Here is an 18,487-nt window from a genome sequence, read left to right as displayed (position 1 = left end):
AATGTAGAAATACACTAGAGGTTTATGCTGCTATATGACCCCCCCACCCCATCATAACGCTAATTCCATGCTCTGTGCTTATCAAATAGCAACTCTGCTCTGATTGCTGGACTTTTTGAGTAAGTAAATGCAATAAATGTGAACTTAAAAAATAAAGTTATATTAAAAAATACACATTCTCTGTGTTTTATATATTGAGTCGGCCCTTAGGATCATGTTTGACAAAATGAATTTATCGTGTAAAAAAATGGAGTGAAAACCATTATTTTTACTTTCCTTATATCACGATAAGTAATCAGAGGCTCAGAGAATGATACGACCTATTTAAAATCACACAGCTCATTAATGATGGAACCAAAATCAGAGCTCAACTCCCCATATTACAAATAACCACCCAAGTTCCCTTGTAAGTATATGTGAGTACGTATGATCTGGCAGGACCAGGGGTTATTTGAAAACCTGATGTGCTTTAGGTGAGAGAAAAATAAATTACCTTATAAAAGTATAAGGAAAACCAAGATGTAGTTAAATAATAATTAATCATAGTGGAACACTGTTTTTAGATGTTAAGCATATTATATTCAAATAGAACATTTAAAACATGAGCTAAATATTTTTAAATCTTGCTTTCTAATAAGGTAAGCTACTCAATGCCTTAAGTAGTTTTATAATTAATGTTTGGTGAAGTTTGAGCCATCTCCTATTTCTCAGTAGGCCCCACCTGGGCTTATCTTTGGACACATTTCGGTATCAATGTCCCCAAATCAGGACCACACAGGTCCCCTATGACAGCTACTACCACTGTACACACAGTGACGAAGGAAAAACAAAACAGGGCAGGGTCAAGGGTATTAACAATGAGCAGTGCCTCAAGAACTGTAAAATAAATAAATAAGGTTTTCCTCCATGAACTAAACTAGCAAATCAACACATAATGAGCAAAAGTAGCTCTGCAGTAATCCGCTTAACAGACAGGATATCTCCCTTGTCAAAAGCAGGAAGGACAAGTCCGGGAAAACCAATCAAGTCATGAGTAAATGTGAAAGAAAGCTGTATTTTAAATTCATTCTATTAACACGTACAAAGAATGAAATGTATGAACAGCAGTGAAGTGATTTTTATGTATGAACAGCATGAAGTGATTTGAGACTAGAAAAAAGAAAACCTAAAGATTGGATAATATATTTCCAACACTCTTCAGGGAAGTTGGTGACCATCTGCCCCAAATGACATCTCCTCTTGATTGTTACACTTGTCATTCTAAATTACCATGCTGACATTCTGGTTTATACATCAGTTTTTAAATTATTTTTGACATTGTGGAACACCCAGAGAGTCTGAAGAGCTCTGGGCTGTAGTAGACTATAAAATGGCCAGGATAGGGGGTGCCTGGCTGGCTCAGTCAGTATAGCATGTGACTCTTGACCTTGGGATTGGAAGTTCAAGCCCTATATTGGGAGTAGAGCTTACTTAAAAAAAAAAAAAAAAAAAAAAGCCATAACTATTCCCCTTCCTGAAGCCCCATCCCTTGTCATGTGACTTTGCAGCAACTCCCGTCAAGAGGTGGAGTGCAGAGCAGCCCGGGTGGCTAAGTGGTTTGGCACTGCCTTCAGTCCAGGGCGTGATCCTGGAGAACCGGGATCGAGTCCCACTTGGGGCTCCCTGCATGGAGCCTGCTTCTTCCTCTGCCCGTCTCTCTGCTTCTCTCTCTCTCTCTGTGTCTCTCATAAATAAATAAGTAAGTAAATAAATAAATAAATAAATAAATAAATTCTTTATAAAAAAATAGAGGTGGGGTGCATTTTCCCACTCCCTGAATCTTGGCTGGAGTCGTGACTTGCTTTGCTCAGTAGAAGGTGGTCAAAATGGTCTTGGGGCCAGTTCTCAGTCTAGCCTCCAGAGGCCTCATGCACTTCTGCTCTCTCCTTTGGAACCCTGCCCAGCTGTCATGTGAATGAGCCTGGGTTAGCCCACTGAAGATAACAGACCATGGAGAACAGGGAGAAGCCATCCCTAGCTGAGGCTATCCTAGACCAGGCTGGCCCCAGCCCATGTGGCAACGTACCTTAGATAGATGAGTTAGCCTGGAGAGACTCGAAGAAGCACCCTAATCAAACCATGCCCCAAATGCCAATCTACAAAATCATAAACTAAGTCAATGGCTATTATTTTGAGCTGCTACACTGTGGAGTGGTTTTTTTACTTAACTGTGTGATGGACTCCAGTTCCTAGATTTGACCCTCCCAGCTGAGGGCCTGGAACATGGGACATAAGAAGACACCAAGGGACTCACAGCCATCAAGCCTCTCTTTGAACAGCCTGCTTACTTTCCACAGATTACCACTCTGCTCCATCTTCTTTGTTATAATACTAAGAAGCTAGCTGCAAATTTGCAAATCTTTCCTAAGTGAAGTAATATCACAACCTCAGAAAACTTGACTTCCAGAATATGACTAATGGAATATCTTTTTATAATTTGTTGTGGAATGCACTGTGGATGCTATAAAGATAAAGATGTTACAAGAGAAACATTATCTGCCCCCCACACGCACACCATAGCAACTTGAAATAGTTCAAGAGACAAAATTAATCTTACACAAGCAATCAAATGAACTATGCAATAATATAACCACCAACCTGGGTGATAAAGACTCTAAGTATCACCAGAATTCATAGAGGGCGATGAGAGGGTTGGCTGTAAAGACCAGAAAACAGGAAAAGGTTTTGCTAAAGAAATCGGAACCAAAATATTCTTTGAAGGATGACCAGCATTTGCATGGGGCAAACAGTAGGAGGAAGACAGGAATGGGTCCCTACATTGCTAGAAATTCTCTACAAAGATACAGAACCACTGGGTGGTTCAGAGGAGAATTAAAATTTAAGGATGCCTCGGTGGCTCAGCAGTTGAGCATTTGCCTTTGGCTCAGGCCGTGATTCCGGGGTCCTGGGATGGAGTCCCATATCGGGCTCCGCACAGGGAGCCCACTTCTCCCTCTGCCTGTGTGTCCTCTGTGTCTCTTATGAATAAATAGTTAATTTAGTTTTAAGAACATTATTATTCTTTTTTGAAAAGTTCTTATTCCACCCCCCCCCCCATTTCTTTCCTAACAAGAGAACGATAACAGGGAATTCCACCATCAAATTACCAGACCCCTAGAACATGAATGAAGGCAGAGAACAGCAATGAGAGGGTATATATATGAGCTGGTGAAGACTGTCAACATTTTTCTGGAGAGCAGTGAGGATATGGTTCCTCTGGAGAAAGGAGCCAGGCAGAGGCATATCTAATGCAAGACATATTAGAAGAAGAGTTGTTAGAATGAGTTGGAGGGCCTGGGTGGGGAGGCCAGGGTGGAGAAGGCACCAGGGAGGGAGCTAAGAAGGCAAGCTGCCTAGGTGTGAGCTGATGGCCAGGAGAGGCTGCACGTGGAGGGATGGATATATTTTCAAGACACAAAGAATTTAACCAGATTAGTGACTGAATTAGCATGCATTAGAAATGATGCCATGGTTTGGAGCCAAGGAAAATAAACAGTGAAGCAGACGGAGGTCAAAAGACAGTTCGCTCAACTGAGAAAAAAAATTAAGTAATAGCTAATTAAGTGGTCATGAGCCAAGGCTTTGCAGTTCGGCAGAGATGAATCTTTGCTCTCTCCTGTGTAGCTAAAACCTTTTAAGCCTCAACTTCCTCATCTGTAAAATAGGTTTAATATTATTGACCCCCTTCGGGCTTTTAAGAGGGTTACTGGAGAAACATGAAGTTGTGGGCTCAGCGACTTGGCTCTCTGTAGACACATTTAATTAGTAAGTAGTAGAAGTAGTAACAATAGTAATAAAGGGCAACAAGTAGAAGACAATGTACTTCTGAGGGAAGGAAGAAAATGGCTTGGATTCAGATTTGCAGAAATAGGCTTTGATAAATTTTCCCAGGAATCTGTCAAGATAAAAAATTAGTCTCAGAGCAATTCTAGAACAGCTAGGTATATTCCATCCAACACTGCGAGGGAAAAAAAAGACCTGGATTCTAGTTGTGACTCTTTTACAACTAATCTCTTTGAGTCTTGGTCTTTGTCTACATGCTTGTCATGAGATGATGTATTTAGGAAAATGCCATACACTCTAATGCCCTACAGAAATATTAGTTGGGGGCAGCCCAGGTGGCCCAGCAGTTCAGTGCCGTCTTCCGCCCAGGGCGTGATCCTGGAGTCCCGGGATCGAGTCCCACATTGGGCTCCCTGCATGGAGCCTGTTTCTCCCTCTACCTGTGTCTCTGCCTCTCTGTGTGTGTGTGTGTGTGTGTGTGTGTGTGGTGAATAAATAAATAAAATCTTAAAAAAAAAATATTAGTCGGCCTTACTGTTATTAGTGTTTGCACTAAGTAATTCCTGAAAAGCCTAAAAGAATGCAACTTTCAAAGGTGTCTAACATACAGCAGTCAGAATGGCTCCGTCCTGGGGACTGTAACTACACACCAGCAAACAAGGAACACCTAGGTGGCTCAGTGGTTGAGCGTCTGCCTTTGGCTCAGGCCGTGATCCCAGGGTCCTGGGATGGAGTCCCATATTGGGCTCCCCACGGGGAGCCCACTTCTCCCTCTGCCTCTGTTTCTGCCTCTCTCTGTGTGTCTCTCATGAATAAATAAATAAATAAATAAAATCTTTAAAAAAAAAAAAACAGAGCCAAGTTCAGTTGCTCTGTCCCCTTGTTTTGTGATTTGAGGTACAGGCAGCCTAGGGGAGGGAATGTTGGACCAGGCCCCTTGGATTAGAATCCCAGCTCTGCCACCTAGTAGCAGCATGGGCAAGTCTCTTAGCCTCTGTTTCTTGGTTTCCACCTGTAAAATGGGAATCCTCATACTATGTACATATAGAATGCTTATGTTCAAATGAGTTAAATGGCACAGAGTAAGCACTATGTGAGCGATTGTTAAGGAAAAATAAGAAACAATGAGTAGACGTCATGAAGTCTCTACAGAAGTTTCAGTCTGCATGTGTATAACTCCAGGCCTCATTTTCTTGTAATGTCACCTCTTCTTTTGTAACTCTGATCAGTCCTTGTCTCATAGAATAGCAAGTCACTGAAAAACAGGAGTCACCCTCTCTCTCTCATATGAATCACCACTAGGGTCAATAAAATCCAAGGTTTCAAAAGGGCATTCAAGCCACCTATACGTATACGGCCCTAAATGTAGCTTTTGACACCAGGAATTTCGGTCAATAAGCAGGTGAGTGCCAAGCATGAGAAAAGCAGAGCACAGTTAAAAAAAAGAGCCAAGGGGCCTGGCTGGTTTAGTCAGTGGAGTGGACAGCTCTTGATCTCAGAGTTGTAAGTTCGAGCCCCACGTTGGGTGTAAACATTACTTTAAAAAAAAAATCTTAAAAAAAAAAAGTAAACATGAAATAAAAAGAAGCACCAACTGAAGGAAGGCATAAAGGAAGACTCTTAAAAATAAAACCACTGGGGAAGGCACTTTTAGAGAAGGGAAGTGGGAGCCCCTGGCTACTGGCGCTGAAATCTTATGACATGACTGGCACAAGGATGGCATTTACTTACAAGAAGGCTCATTTGTAAAGATGTTTTACAGAAAGCCAATCAGAACCACCAGGCAAAAAGGACTACCTGGTTTACCAAGCATCTTACCACTCCTTCTCCAGCAGTGCACACAAAGCCTTCACAGGATAGGGCAGAAAACTGTGTGAAATAGATAGAAGCAGAAGAACAAAGGCCTGCAGGAAACTGCAAGATAGTACACAAACACATTCACCAACTCACCTGCATTTATACAAGAAAGCCTCTGCTATTTTATAGCAGAGCTCCTCATATATCAGCAACAATTTAGCCTGTACCCATTTGTAAGTCACTGCCTTAAACATGCCTTCTCTCCTAGTTAAAATTATTTTGGACTCCATTTTACAAAATTAATATAATGTGGGAGACAGTATGAAATTTTTTTTTGCCAGTTTCCAAATTAAAAATAGTCAAAATGACTTGTATCTTTTATTTTGGAAAACCAGGGACAAAAAGATATTCCCAGCCTATAACTGAGGTGCCAAGTTTCTGTCAACTGCTTGGTTACAATGTGGAGAGTTAGAATTAAATTTTGTATCTTGAAAAGTGTAGCTTTGAAGAAGAGAAATGATGTAAAGGCTGTTGCAAACAACTTTTAAGGCATCTAATGATGACACTCCTAGCTCCTTGATGCTCTAGATAAGTCTTGAGACTTTCTGGTTCTAACTGGAGAACACAAAGATGCTTCTTCTAATTATCCTGTCATGAGGCCCCACGAGGAAAAACAAGGGGCTCAGTGGCCATGAGTCACCCAGGCCTCTTATTTATGTCAACTTTGACCTATGGGGAATGCCTCAGACTCATCTCACACCACCCACCAGGCCCCTTTTTGTGATCTGAGATAGAAAAGAAGGAAAGAGGGCTTCACTGAAAAAAAAAACAAAACCAAAACCAAAAAAACACCACAAAACCATAGCTTTACTGAAAAAAACTGTATCAGGTACCAACTTCATATTCCACATCAGTGGGCTTGAGTCCCGGCTGCACATTAGAATCATTTGAGGATTTTAAAGAAAATGCCAATGCCTAGGCCCTTTCCTAGGCCAATTAAATCCTAACTTCTGGGAGTGACCCTGGGCCCTGGCATTTTTAAGAATCTCCCCAGGTAAGTATAATGTGCAGCTGAGTTTACACTCACAGCTGCTAGTTACGGGACAGAGTCTCAGAAGCAGCAGGAACCTAGGTGCTCCACGGTCCAGTGAGTGCCTTTCCCCTGCACGCCCCAGTCATGTGACCACTGGCTCCCTTGCTCTGGCATTCCATGACCCGCCTGGGTCTTCTGGATCCAAGAAGAATCTATGCAATACACGGGGCTGCAGCCCTCCAAGGCCTGCCTCCTGGGCTGAAACCCCGAGTGAAGTTTACAAAATTATTTTTTCCATCAGCCCAGAAAGCCAGCAGCAGGGGCTTCCCCATACCCTTCCCTGAATCAATCACAGTGTTAAGCCCGGGAGCCTCGGTTCTAGGGAGCAACATCAATCTTCAAAGACTATGGAATGTTAAGTATTGGCTCAGCAGAGGGATAGCTGACGGATCGGAGAAGGGGTTTGATTTCACCATCACATATACTGGGAAACCTTAAAACAGAGGTGGGGTTGGAGGAGGACTCAGAGTCTGTTTAAACAGCATCCTGCCAGTGAGTTTTTAATCCCACTGGGTTCCATTAAGTCATCTCTATGCTTAGTTTTAGTTGAAGGAGCAAGAAAGACTTCCCTTAATAACCAAGCAAGAAAGAATCAAGTGTTTTCCATCTCTCTCTGGGAAACAAGTAGGTATGTACACGCCTGAATCTGTCACTGTGCGCCAGTTCTGCAGTGATGTGGCTGGCACAGAGACTCACAGACTTGGTGCCCACAAACAGCTGCACCCCACAGAGCGTCCCAGCAGGTGCACGCACAGAGCCCAGCTCAAAAAGTCGTTGCGGGAACAATGCCGCCGTTATGACGCCGAGAGACAAGGCGACAGTAACCACTACTGCACTGCATTTGGTGATGGCAAAGGGCTAGAAACTCGGCCGCAGCTCCCTGAGATCTGGCCTTTTGGTCCCAGGATCACATCCACAGACACAGCCAGGTAGAGCACCACAGTGACAGCAGCTACCAATTACAAGGCCCGACCAACCAGAGAGTTAGTGGAAATTAAAGAAAAAAAAAAATCCCTCCAGAAAACGTATTCCTCTCCTCTTAACATATCTTCTCCTCCTGTGGGCTGCACTGCCACAGTCACTAAGTTTACATTTACATCCGAATATGCACGCACACACACACAAAATTACCGATGCATCTCACTCTCTCTCACTCCCCGGTGACTTTGTAACAGGTTGCTAGGTAACAGTGCATACAAGTCAGGTTTCAGGACCTCTAGTAAGCCACCATAAAATAGCTGCACGGGCCTTTTGCATAAATAGTGTGCATTTGTTATCTGTTTTCTTATGCCAATTGATCAGTCCGTAAATACTCTGACTACCAAACTGTATAAATAAGTCCCATCAATAACTGAGAAAAGAGATCACAGTGTAAGGCTTTGGTGCAGTCTTTCACCCCAACTTTCCGACCAGCTTCTCTTGAGTCTCTCCTCTTTGCAGTGGCAGCGCTCGGCAGGCCTTATCGTATGCTCCCTGAGATTGGGTCTGGAGCTAGTTACAGCCATAGCCCAGCAGGAGTAGGGTATCATACACCAAGCGTTTCATCCAAAGACCAATCTTCCTTCATCATCTCTCCCCTTCCTTCAGATTTAAAAACTTCTTGCAGTCTTGGAATAAAAGCAGCAACCCCGTACTAAGAGCTATTCACCCCCACTTAGTCTCTCCCTGTCTGTTAAGTAAGGAAACGTCCCGTGTTTAAGCCACGCTAAGTGAATATGCCATGTGCATTCCTTCCCTTGGGAATGCACTAGAGGAGCCCAGAAAAGGAGCCTGCTTTTGCTATAAAATTGGTAGGAGAGATCAAGGAAAAATCCAGAGACACACACCCTGCACAGCCCCACCCTGCCAGAGGTGAAGCCTAAAGGATTAGCAGTGAAAGGAAAACTATCAGCATGCATTTCCTCCACAGTTTCAAAAATGTTTAAATATAAAACTCGAAGATGCTACAAGCTTATTTTGCCCTAGACTGGGGTAGGATAAGGCAAGTGGAGGGGTGGAGAGGAGAGAGGCCCCTGTTCTTCAAGAGCACAGGCTTCCTGTGGCCTGTTTCCAGCAGAGGACTCCACACTCATGCTGTGGGTTGGTGGACTGGAGCGCCTAGCTGTACCATTCCTGGCTCCCGGTGACTCCCCAGATCATTTCTGACGCCTCATTTCATCCCCCACCTCTCCTCGTTTCTTCCAACTAGCATTGCACACTCCTGAGGGGCAAAGATCTGGGGTGCGGGGGACATTGCAAGAGACCTGACCAGAAGAGTCACTGAGCAAAGGGACTTCCAAGCGAGTGAAGCTGAACCTCTAATTCACCTGGCAATGACATTTAGTGAAATGCGACTCACAGTCCATTTAAAGGAAGGCGGTGACCAATTATTCTCCATTTAAAAGGGTATTGTCAATCTCCAAAGAGCTGAAATGGCATTTGGAAATCATCATGAGGACTGCCATCTTCACTGAAAGACAGAACCAACTCTCAGCCGACCTTTCCCCACCCTCCACATCTCTTTTACAATTTAAAATCATACTTCTAAAAATGTAAAGAGTAGCAGCACAATCCCACATCATGTTTTATCATTCCCAAACAGTCAGGAAAAACAGCGCTCCCTCAATAGCACCACCCCCTATTCAACCTCACAACTTAAGCAAAGAAATTGGGGGGCAGGGGGCGGGGAGGACAAAAAGACAAGAAACACCATGTATAATTTGATGATGAATGTGATGCCAATTAATAATAAATTTTTATAACATATTTCATCTTTCTTCCAAAAGGCAATGGGGTAGCTGGGAAAGAATATTTTTTAAAAAGTTAGTTTTGTTTTTGTTTTAATTTCAGTTTACATGAGGTGCCTAAAGTAGTCAAATTTATAGAGGCAAAAAGTAGACTAACGGTTACCAGGGGCTGTGGAGAGGGTGGAATGTGGAATTATTGTTTATGGGTGCGAGGTTTCAGTTTGGGATGACAAAAAAGTTCTGGAGATATGGATGGTGGTGATGGTTATACAACAACAGGAATGTACTTAATGCCAAAGAACTGTATACTTAAAAATGGTTAAAACAGTAAATTTCATGTTAGGTGTGTTTTATTTCAATAAAAATTTTTCTAGTGGAAAAAATAATGTAAAAATAATCTTTTTCATTTGCTCAAATTTTGAAACTCTAATTCCTAACAGTTGTCTCTGTATATATGTCCTTTAAAACTCTTTCCGATTAAGGCCTTTATTAACTTGAATAATGCAAAATGAGATATTATGTACAAGCTTAAAAGAATCAAATGCAGAGACATGTTAAATATGGCCCAAGGTCACACAAAGAACTGTCACCAACTTGGCTCACCATGTGACCTGTCCCCAACTTGGCTCACCATGTGACCTGTCCCCCACAACAAGAACCCATAAAAACGAAAAACCGGAAGGAAATCAACAACCCCTGTTATTTCTAGACCCAAACTATAGTAATGCCTACTTCTAAAGGACTTCAAAAAAAAAAAAAAAAAGTCAAGGAGCAAATTTATGAAAGTGCAAACGATTTAAAGCAACCTTGAAATCATCTAGTACTACCAGCTCACTTTACAGATAAGACTCTTGGTAGAGAGAGAGAGAGACAGACAGACAGAGAGGAAGAGAGAGAATATACAACCCTATTCAAGTACCTGACAGCTTCATGAGAAAATCAGACGCCATCTTAACAGAGATGTCCTGGCTGAACAATGCTGATGCACTGTTGGCCACATACTCGGAGGGGTCTTTCAGCTTTGTGTGGTTGGCCGGCCTGTCGGCAGCATTCAGAGTAAAGGAAGTTGGCAGGCCGTTATCTTCCTTGGGTTCCTCCTTCACCAGCAAAGGCGAGACGCCAGCCCCACCCTGGCTAGTCCTCTCTGGAGTGTTGGACGTCATCATGGTCCCCACTAGCTCTGTCCCTCCTCCTTCCCTTTGCTGCCCCAGGCAGGCACTGTCACTGAGGTGGGGAGATCCCTTGACATCTGGGTCTGGGATCTCCTCCTTCACCTTGGCTTCTGTCCTCAGGAAGTGCTGATGGCAACGCATGTGGAGTTTCAGGCTGAAGTGGCGTGAGGAAGTGAAAGGGCATAGCTGGCACTGAAAGGTCTCTCCCCGGTCCTGGTGCTGATGAACCTGATGAAGAAGCAAGAAGAATGAGCTCTCCACCACCTGCTTGCAAAAAATGCCTTGTTGTATATCCAGACTATTCATCGACCATTTCCTCACAGTACCAAGGGCTGGGCTGGCCCAGGAAATAAAATCACCAGAGGAGTATTTCATTTCCCTGCTCCAGGTAATGAGGTTTGTCCCTAAACATAACATGGGTCCACGTAGGTTAAGAGCCCATTATTAGAGCCACACTCACAACTGAAGATGCTGTCTGCCAATGGAGGCTGTTTTTAGTAGAACTGTCCTAATATTCTAGTCATCTCATCTCAGTGGGTCTTCAAAGAAAATACAAACCCAGCACAGTGCGAACTTACATAATTACTGGTTGGGGGGGTGTCAAAGGAGGCAACCTGTCAAGTAATTCCTTTCACAATAATAATAAGTCATACGCACCCGATTATTCTCACTTGGAGAATTCGTTATGTTTTGCAAACATAATTTCAATTTTCAAAACACTTCTCCAGGTAAATTAAGAACATGGAGAATGATATCTCTGGAGTATTCCCGTTTCATAGACAGGGAGACTGAGACCCCAGAGTAAGTGGCTTGAGCAAAATTACATACAGAGCAAGCAAAGTAGAGTGGGAGAAAAACCAAGGTCTGATCCCCACCAAGTATTCTCAGCAAGATGAAACTAATGTTTCCAAATGTGGTTCTATCAGGCTCCAGATTCTGATATCTGCAATGAAAGAATGCAGACTTTTAAATCCAGTTCCTGTCTCACATGCACAGTACCTGTAAAAATTGGAGGAAACTTTTTTCTTCCTGTCCCTACCAAATTTAGTGCTTGGAAAAGTGAGGAAATCATTGCACTGGACTGAGCCAGGCTTGGAGCTGGCAGGTGCTGGTAAGCTTGTAACTTCCCCATTCAGCTCTGCCAATGTACTTCAGTGCTGACCTGCTACACCCTGCTATTTCAGGACTGCCCCTCCCTGGCATGGAAACTGCCAATTGTGGAAATCTGGGCCAAATGATTTGGGGAGTTGTGGGATCTGGACAAACAAGTGATTAGGATTCAAAACCAAAACAGCACCGATACCTCATCGTCCAGCGGTGACCCAAGTAGGATCTGAACCCAGGTCTGACAAAGGTTAAAGGCTAGTTCGTTAATTCACTGCACCACCTGGCCCCTCTGCGTAGGCTTCCTTTCCAAGACAGCAAGTTTTACTACAGCTGTTTATGCATTCTGAATGCAATCCAAGAGCATTATTCATCAGCCAAAACATACTTTTAAATATTGTTAAGTGACCAACAAAAGCAAAGAAATTAAAACTTAATGGTGAGATCCTGTCGCTACAGCACCCCACTGTGGCTTTTTGAAAAAAACAGCCAAAGACATTCTGGGTCCCCCATCGCATGAATTTCTTTCTCAGAAATAACCATATAAACTTCAATTTAGGTGCAGCAAGGCCTCGCGCATTAAAAGGTTTCCCCTCTGCCAGGTCGGGAGGGACCGAGGGTTAGGGACGCGCTCATCACTGGCTGTTAACATCACGGCTCTCTGTTCTTTCATAACAAAGGGATTTCACTCTGGAGCTGATCGTTTCATTTTGCTTTCTCACAGAATCATGAAGATTCCTCCCCATCTCCTCCACCCAATTCCCACAGAAGCAGGCACCTTGGGGGCTCGAGTCACAGCCCCACAGGACCCTGACAGGTGCTGCCTAAAGCATGCCCAGAACCAGGTGGTAAAGGTCACAGGGGAGACTGCTTCCGATGTCCCGGGAGCAGTGGGGGCAGATTCCATTTCAGAAGCGCCCTTACATCTATCAACCCAGGAAAGGAGCTAATCCAAGAACAGAAGCTCCGGAAGCAGCTTCTGGAAGAAGGGAAGGACAGAGAGTGAGCCCAAGGGCTCTAAAATCAAAAGGGAGCCTTGGACTGAAGAGTTTGAGCACAAGTATTTTACGTGGCTTCTTTTCCACCAGATCCCAGCCTTGTTATATTTAGTTGTGGAAAAATCAGTGTCAGTTTAAAGGAAAAACAGTGGCCATGGTGTTGACTTTCGCACTTATCATTTTATTTGAGTTACAACTTCCCAAAGAGGCTATATGTCACATTGGGCCCTTGAAGAAGTATTCCCACAGTCCTCCTGATGCACTTTCCTCCCTTCTGTCCTGACAGAAAAGCACTTTCCATTATAACTTTTAATCTCTTTCGCCTAACACTGGCTTTGAGATCCCTCTAAGTCCACTACTGTGCAGAAATGCTTGTCTAAAGCATATCATTCTTTCCAGGCCACTTAAAGACATGTTTATTGACTGGCCATTTTGTACCAAGAGCATCTAAGGGGCGGGAAGTAGAAAGCACTGTTACATCATGAGGTCCATCTCCCAGTGGTGGCGGGATGAGCATGAGGAAGCTTTGGCAAACATCTGCTCCATGTGCCCCCGTAAGGGACCAGGCTGGGCAGGGAAGGCATTTCCTCAGGAACCACAGCTCCTTAAGTGGCAGGTCCCAGGCCATCAGGACTCTGTGCTCTGACCCTTGCCCTGTTTCTTGCCATTACTTCCTCAGTGTTCTTTATTTCAGCAGTCCTCACCTTTTCTGTTCAATCTTGGCTTATGAATTTCGCATTTAATTCCTGTATGCTCACTCATCCAGGAAAGTTGTAAAAGACTTAATGGGAATCTAAGATAACCCGGAGGAAGCTGGAGGCATTTACAAGCTCCTTCCTCAGCTGCCCATAAAAACGTTTGCGAGATATACAGAGGGAGGAAAGGCAGTTTTTTAAAAAAAAATTGTACAGTGCCCAGCACCCAGTGAGAACACAGTCAATACTGTCCGTGTTGAACAAATAAAGCAGAATCCCCATTCATCTTCAATGGGTCTATATCATCAATGTGCAAGGATATACGTTAGAATAGTAACAATGGTTCTCTCTGTGTGATGGGATTGAGGGTCAATTTTAGATTCTTGGCATCTACCAGTTTTTAAAAAATTCTCACCATTAAAGATGGATCACAAAAAGAAAAAGGCAGCAATAAAATTTAGAGTAATTTTTTAATCCCACATCATGATTTTCGCATGTAAAGGCTAACTCAGAGAACTCTTGGGTAACAGTGGCCAGGTCAGCTACGTTAACCGAGTGTGCTCCATGCAGCCACTGTATTCAGTTGCTTCATGTCCATTATCTCATTTAACCCTTATAATGACTCTGGACTCCAGGCGATAGATCGGATGATTATCTCCATGAGTGGAAAGAAGGCTGGGAGAGGTTAAATGATTAGCCCAAAGTCTCACCACTACTAAAAGTCGTGGAACTGAGATTCTAACTGAGGTCTTTCTGACCGCACGCAGCGTGAGGTCTTAATCTATAGGCGACACTGCCCCCACTTCATAAGCTGACTTTGTTTTAGAAGACCTATTCATATTTTTAGTCACCGGTGAATGCAGCAGAAGACATCTATTGACAAGACCACTGCCATTATACTCTTATGTAGACTGTTGACAAAATTTCTCAAAATTTGAGTATGTCAAATCAAAACAAAAGCATGAACTCTTTAATTAAAGGAAGAGAAAGGCCCATTCGGGAGGTGGAGAAGAGAGGAAAGAAAGACTAAACCATTTGATAAAATTAAACTTGCATGAGCCCTTCTCACACTTCCCTTATCAAAAGCTTGAGTCGTAGCTCAACAGGTTAGGACACCATGAGTTTGAATAAAGTAGTAATTTCACACAACTGCTTTATTGTACTGGTTATTGATTTGTTCTGAAAGCATTCTGAGACCCTGCGACCCGCAAAGCCCTGGCCGCTCTCATCTGTGACACTGTCATGGCCGACCGTCTGCATCATCAAGGCACCCAACTCATCTCCCTATGGTTTCAGGGTCAGTAGTTCCTGCTATTGAAAACCCATCTTTTTTTCTGTGGGTTTATAAATAGGTTGTTTTATGTGACCCTGAGCTGAAACCAAGCTTACAAGGTGTCAGGCTAGATGCAAGTTTTCTGCTCACTGAAGCTTTAAATTTGCCAGACCTGATTTCTAAACACAGTGTAAGACACAGTAACGAAAACAAATTTTAGTTTTAAAGGCATTCCTTTTGAAGGCTCATCCTGCTAATGAAATCCACTTTGCAGGTGTAAAATACGAGATTTTGCTTTGGGAAGAGGTGACAGAGAATGAGGAGGGGAATGGAAAAACCAAGTAGGCTCAGTAAAATCCAACCAACCAGAACTCCTGGTTCAATGGATTCTGAAGATGAAAGGCAAGCTACTCCCGGGAGAAAAAGGCAAATGATAGAATACAAATTACATCATGGATTTAATTTTTCTTTTTAATCTTCTAAGCTATCTCCTAAAATCAGGAGAGGTGCTGTCTGAACACACATTTTTCGAGCTACAATTCACAACGATCCCTGATCTATTCAGAAAGATTATTAGGCTCCAGGGTTTTGTATAAAAGCAAATATCTCAATTACGTAAATACACTATGCTTCTTATGGCAGGGAAGTAAAAACGTTATAAACAATGTCGACAGCCAAACTATATTGAAAATATCGGTGGGAAAATCAAGGTGTTCAAAGACAGTTATCGAAATTAAATAACCACTACTGAACATTTCGATGTCAGATACTTGGCTAACATTATCTCCTTAAATACTAATGATAACTCTTTGAGATAAACATTATCGTTCTCGTTGAACAGATGAGAAAATTGAGAGCCTAAAGTTCATTTGCTCAAGGCCACTTAGCTAGTAAGTTGCACAATAAGATTTAAATGCAAGTCTATCAAATTCAAGAGCCCATGCTGTTTTATCTAGTGATTTTCTTCCTTGAGTTTCAGAGAAAATCTTTGTTAGTAGTGGGGTCTCCAGAAAGATTTCAAGATGACTAAGTTTTCTCCATCTCACTTAAGAGTGAAATGCAGTTGTTTTTAATAAGACATTGAAAACAATGTCCTTAGATGTTTGATAAGTGTGATCCTGGGAATTAGGACAGCACAAACAGAGACAGCCTCAGGAGGGCCCTGTCTTGTCAGAAATAGCCCCCAAGTCCCACACAGGGCGAAAGTTAGAGCCCATGTGTCTTTCAAGGTCCTCACTTCTCCTCTAAGGAGCCTCTGGGTGTTCCTGTGGGTTTGTAAGCTGGAGAACAAAGCAACAGCAGAAGAGGGCAGTCCCTCTCTGGGGTAGGGGTGCAGCAGCCCATCCTGTACTGGTCTTTCCTGCTCCTTGCTCTTCCCTAAGTCATCCTCCTAGCGCCCCAGACGTGCACTGCCATGCAAGGTCAAGGTAGGCTGCTGCTCCCCAGTCAGAAAGGAGGACTCTATATTATGTCTGTTAAAGTCTTTGCCTTTAAGTTCTTGGTTGTAAAAAGGACAGGAATAGCATCACAAAGGAGACCCTCCTCAACATGCTTCATTGGTGCTGCACACGACCTCGGAATCAATGAGCGCTTCATTCCGTAGGCTCCACCACGGCCCCTCTCCTGTCTAGAAGCCGCCAGCACCAGGCCATGTGCAAGAGCTTGGGCTGTGCCTGCCTCTCTGTAAGGCCCGTCCGCAGTTGGCTTACCTTCATGTGGGATTTGAGATTGTCCTTGCGAGCACACCGGAATGGACAGAGCGGACACTGATGACTTTTTAAACCTGTGTGAATCACCATGTGCCGCTTCCAGTAACTCTTCCTTTTTATAACCAAACCACATATTGGACACTGGAAAGGCTTTCCGCTTTCCTCTTCAGAGGCTTGGAAGAGGGAGAAAGAAAGAAAAATTGAGGAAAACAAAAAGGGACACTGCATCCAGCATTCACTCACATGCATTACTATATAAAGAACACTAAAAATGATTTGGTATTTTTCCTGGGCAATTCCAAGACTTTATCCATGAGGGAGTTTTATTAAGGCTTTTCTTCAAGTAGAAACCCATGTTCATCTCATTACTTCCATGTGGGTTCCATTTTTCAAAATCTGACCAGGCTGCTGTGTGACAGTGTCACTTTTGAAGGCCATCCCACACTTAGGAAAGTGTCTGCAAAGGGGCTTTGCCTGACTTGTCCTAGTTCAGCTCAGAAAAGCTTGATGTCAGGGGCTTTGTTTCTTGAAGGAAACCTCCAAACCTGAGGCCATTTCTGAGTTCCTAAATTTAGAAAACAGCAAGAAATTAAGACCAATCAAAGGGGACAGGGAATGACGCATTGCACCACACTGAAAACCAAACAGCCATCATAAACCACTCCAATGGAGACAAATTTTAGGATCCTACTGTTGACTTGTTTAGTTATGTCTTGAGCAAATGCTACTGCCAGTTTGGCCATCAGGGGATCTTAAGGCTAGGGTTTTTCACCTACTTTTTTTTGTCCCTCTGGTTGTCACTAATAAGATCCACTGCTTTCTTCTGCACTGGGCCCTACCACCCACTTGGGAAAGAGCTACAAAAAGGCAGTCACAAATGCTTCCATTTTTTTCAGGAAAGCAGACAAACCAACTACTTCCTCCAAGGAAAGCTAAGATAACTCTCACCTCCTCCATCCCCACAGCAAAGGGTCTGTGTTATGATACTGTGTTGCTACACCTCTGGTCTATCAATTTATATTCTCAGGAACACAGTAGCTTCTGCAATTTGGGGATATAGTAAATAAAAACAAGTAGAGTTGAAGACTCAGACTTTCCTTTTTTAATCATGAGGGATCAGAAATATTTCCAAACTGATTAACTAAGTCGTAATACACTCATAAAATAAAATATATGAAGCTGTTTTTTAAAATGAACTAGATCTAGAGATGCTGATAGAGAAACCTGCCCAAGATATTACAGTTAGTGGATAAAGCAAGAAGATTGAGCCTGTACGTCTAGGTGGATTCTGTTTTTGTTTTCTAAAAAACGGGAATCAATTGTTGCTAATACAGTGAGGTGAAAGGTTGAGAGAAAACTTTATAAAGGATTAATCAAGCTGACAATACCTACAGCCACTCATTAAGCTTAACATTCCTAAAAAGGGGACAGACATTGCAGGCCTTCTGATAAGCCACCTATGAAATATTCCTACAAAAAGTTTAATCAAGCCTCTATATAACTAGAAGGCTACCAGAAATATGATTAAAATAGCAACAACACATTAAACCCACATGCCCAGGGGCCAGAAATCAGCCAAATCCAGAATGTGGGCAATTCTACAGGACGGATGACAGTCTCTTCAAGGAAACAGCGCTTGGGAAAGGGACATGGTTATGGAGACATATCAAACAAATAGAAGGTGTGAAACTGATTTTGATCCTAACTTGAACAAAGCAATTATGAAAAGACACTTCCGAGATACTGAGGGAATACTGATTGTAGCCCAGGTGTTCCATAAAATCATGAAACAAACGTCGATCCCCTTAGATGTGATAATAGTTACTGTGTTATTATTATTTTTTTAAGTCCTTCTCTGGTGGAGATAATATATATGGTAACACTTACAGGCAAATGGATACAAGGTCTGGGATTTGCTTTTAAATGCTTGAGCAAAAAAGGATAAGGAGTAGAAAGAATGGGATGAATAAATGAAACAAAAAATGATATCTTTTTATTTGTAGGAAAATGGTCTGGAAGCATACCCAAGAAACTATTAAGCAGTTACCTTTGAAGAACTGTGGGTTAAAAGGAAGGGGTCAGAAAGGGAAACTTGTTT

At 42.8% G+C, this 18,487-nt stretch overlaps 1 protein-coding gene across 5 annotated transcripts in view; it reads right to left on the bottom strand.

Moving 5' to 3' along the window:
- Nucleotides 1–18,487, bottom strand: part of ZNF827 (zinc finger protein 827) — a 169,197-nt gene that overhangs the window by 111,498 nt on the left and 39,212 nt on the right. For all 5 annotated transcript variants that reach the window (XM_041738082.1, XM_041738083.1, XM_041738085.1 and 2 more), the window contains exons 3-4: nucleotides 16,390–16,562; nucleotides 10,358–10,838 (exon numbers count right to left, since the gene is read on the bottom strand). In XM_041738082.1, the coding sequence (XP_041594016.1) occupies nucleotides 10,358–10,838; nucleotides 16,390–16,562 (654 nt within the window). The remainder of the gene's footprint in view (nucleotides 1–10,357; nucleotides 10,839–16,389; nucleotides 16,563–18,487) is intronic.

The sequence above is a fragment of the Vulpes lagopus genome, chromosome 23 (genome assembly GCF_018345385.1).
Source record: "Vulpes lagopus strain Blue_001 chromosome 23, ASM1834538v1, whole genome shotgun sequence".
NCBI classification, from domain to species: Eukaryota; Metazoa; Chordata; class Mammalia; order Carnivora; family Canidae; genus Vulpes; species Vulpes lagopus.
This window is presented reverse-complemented; position numbering and strand designations above follow the sequence as displayed.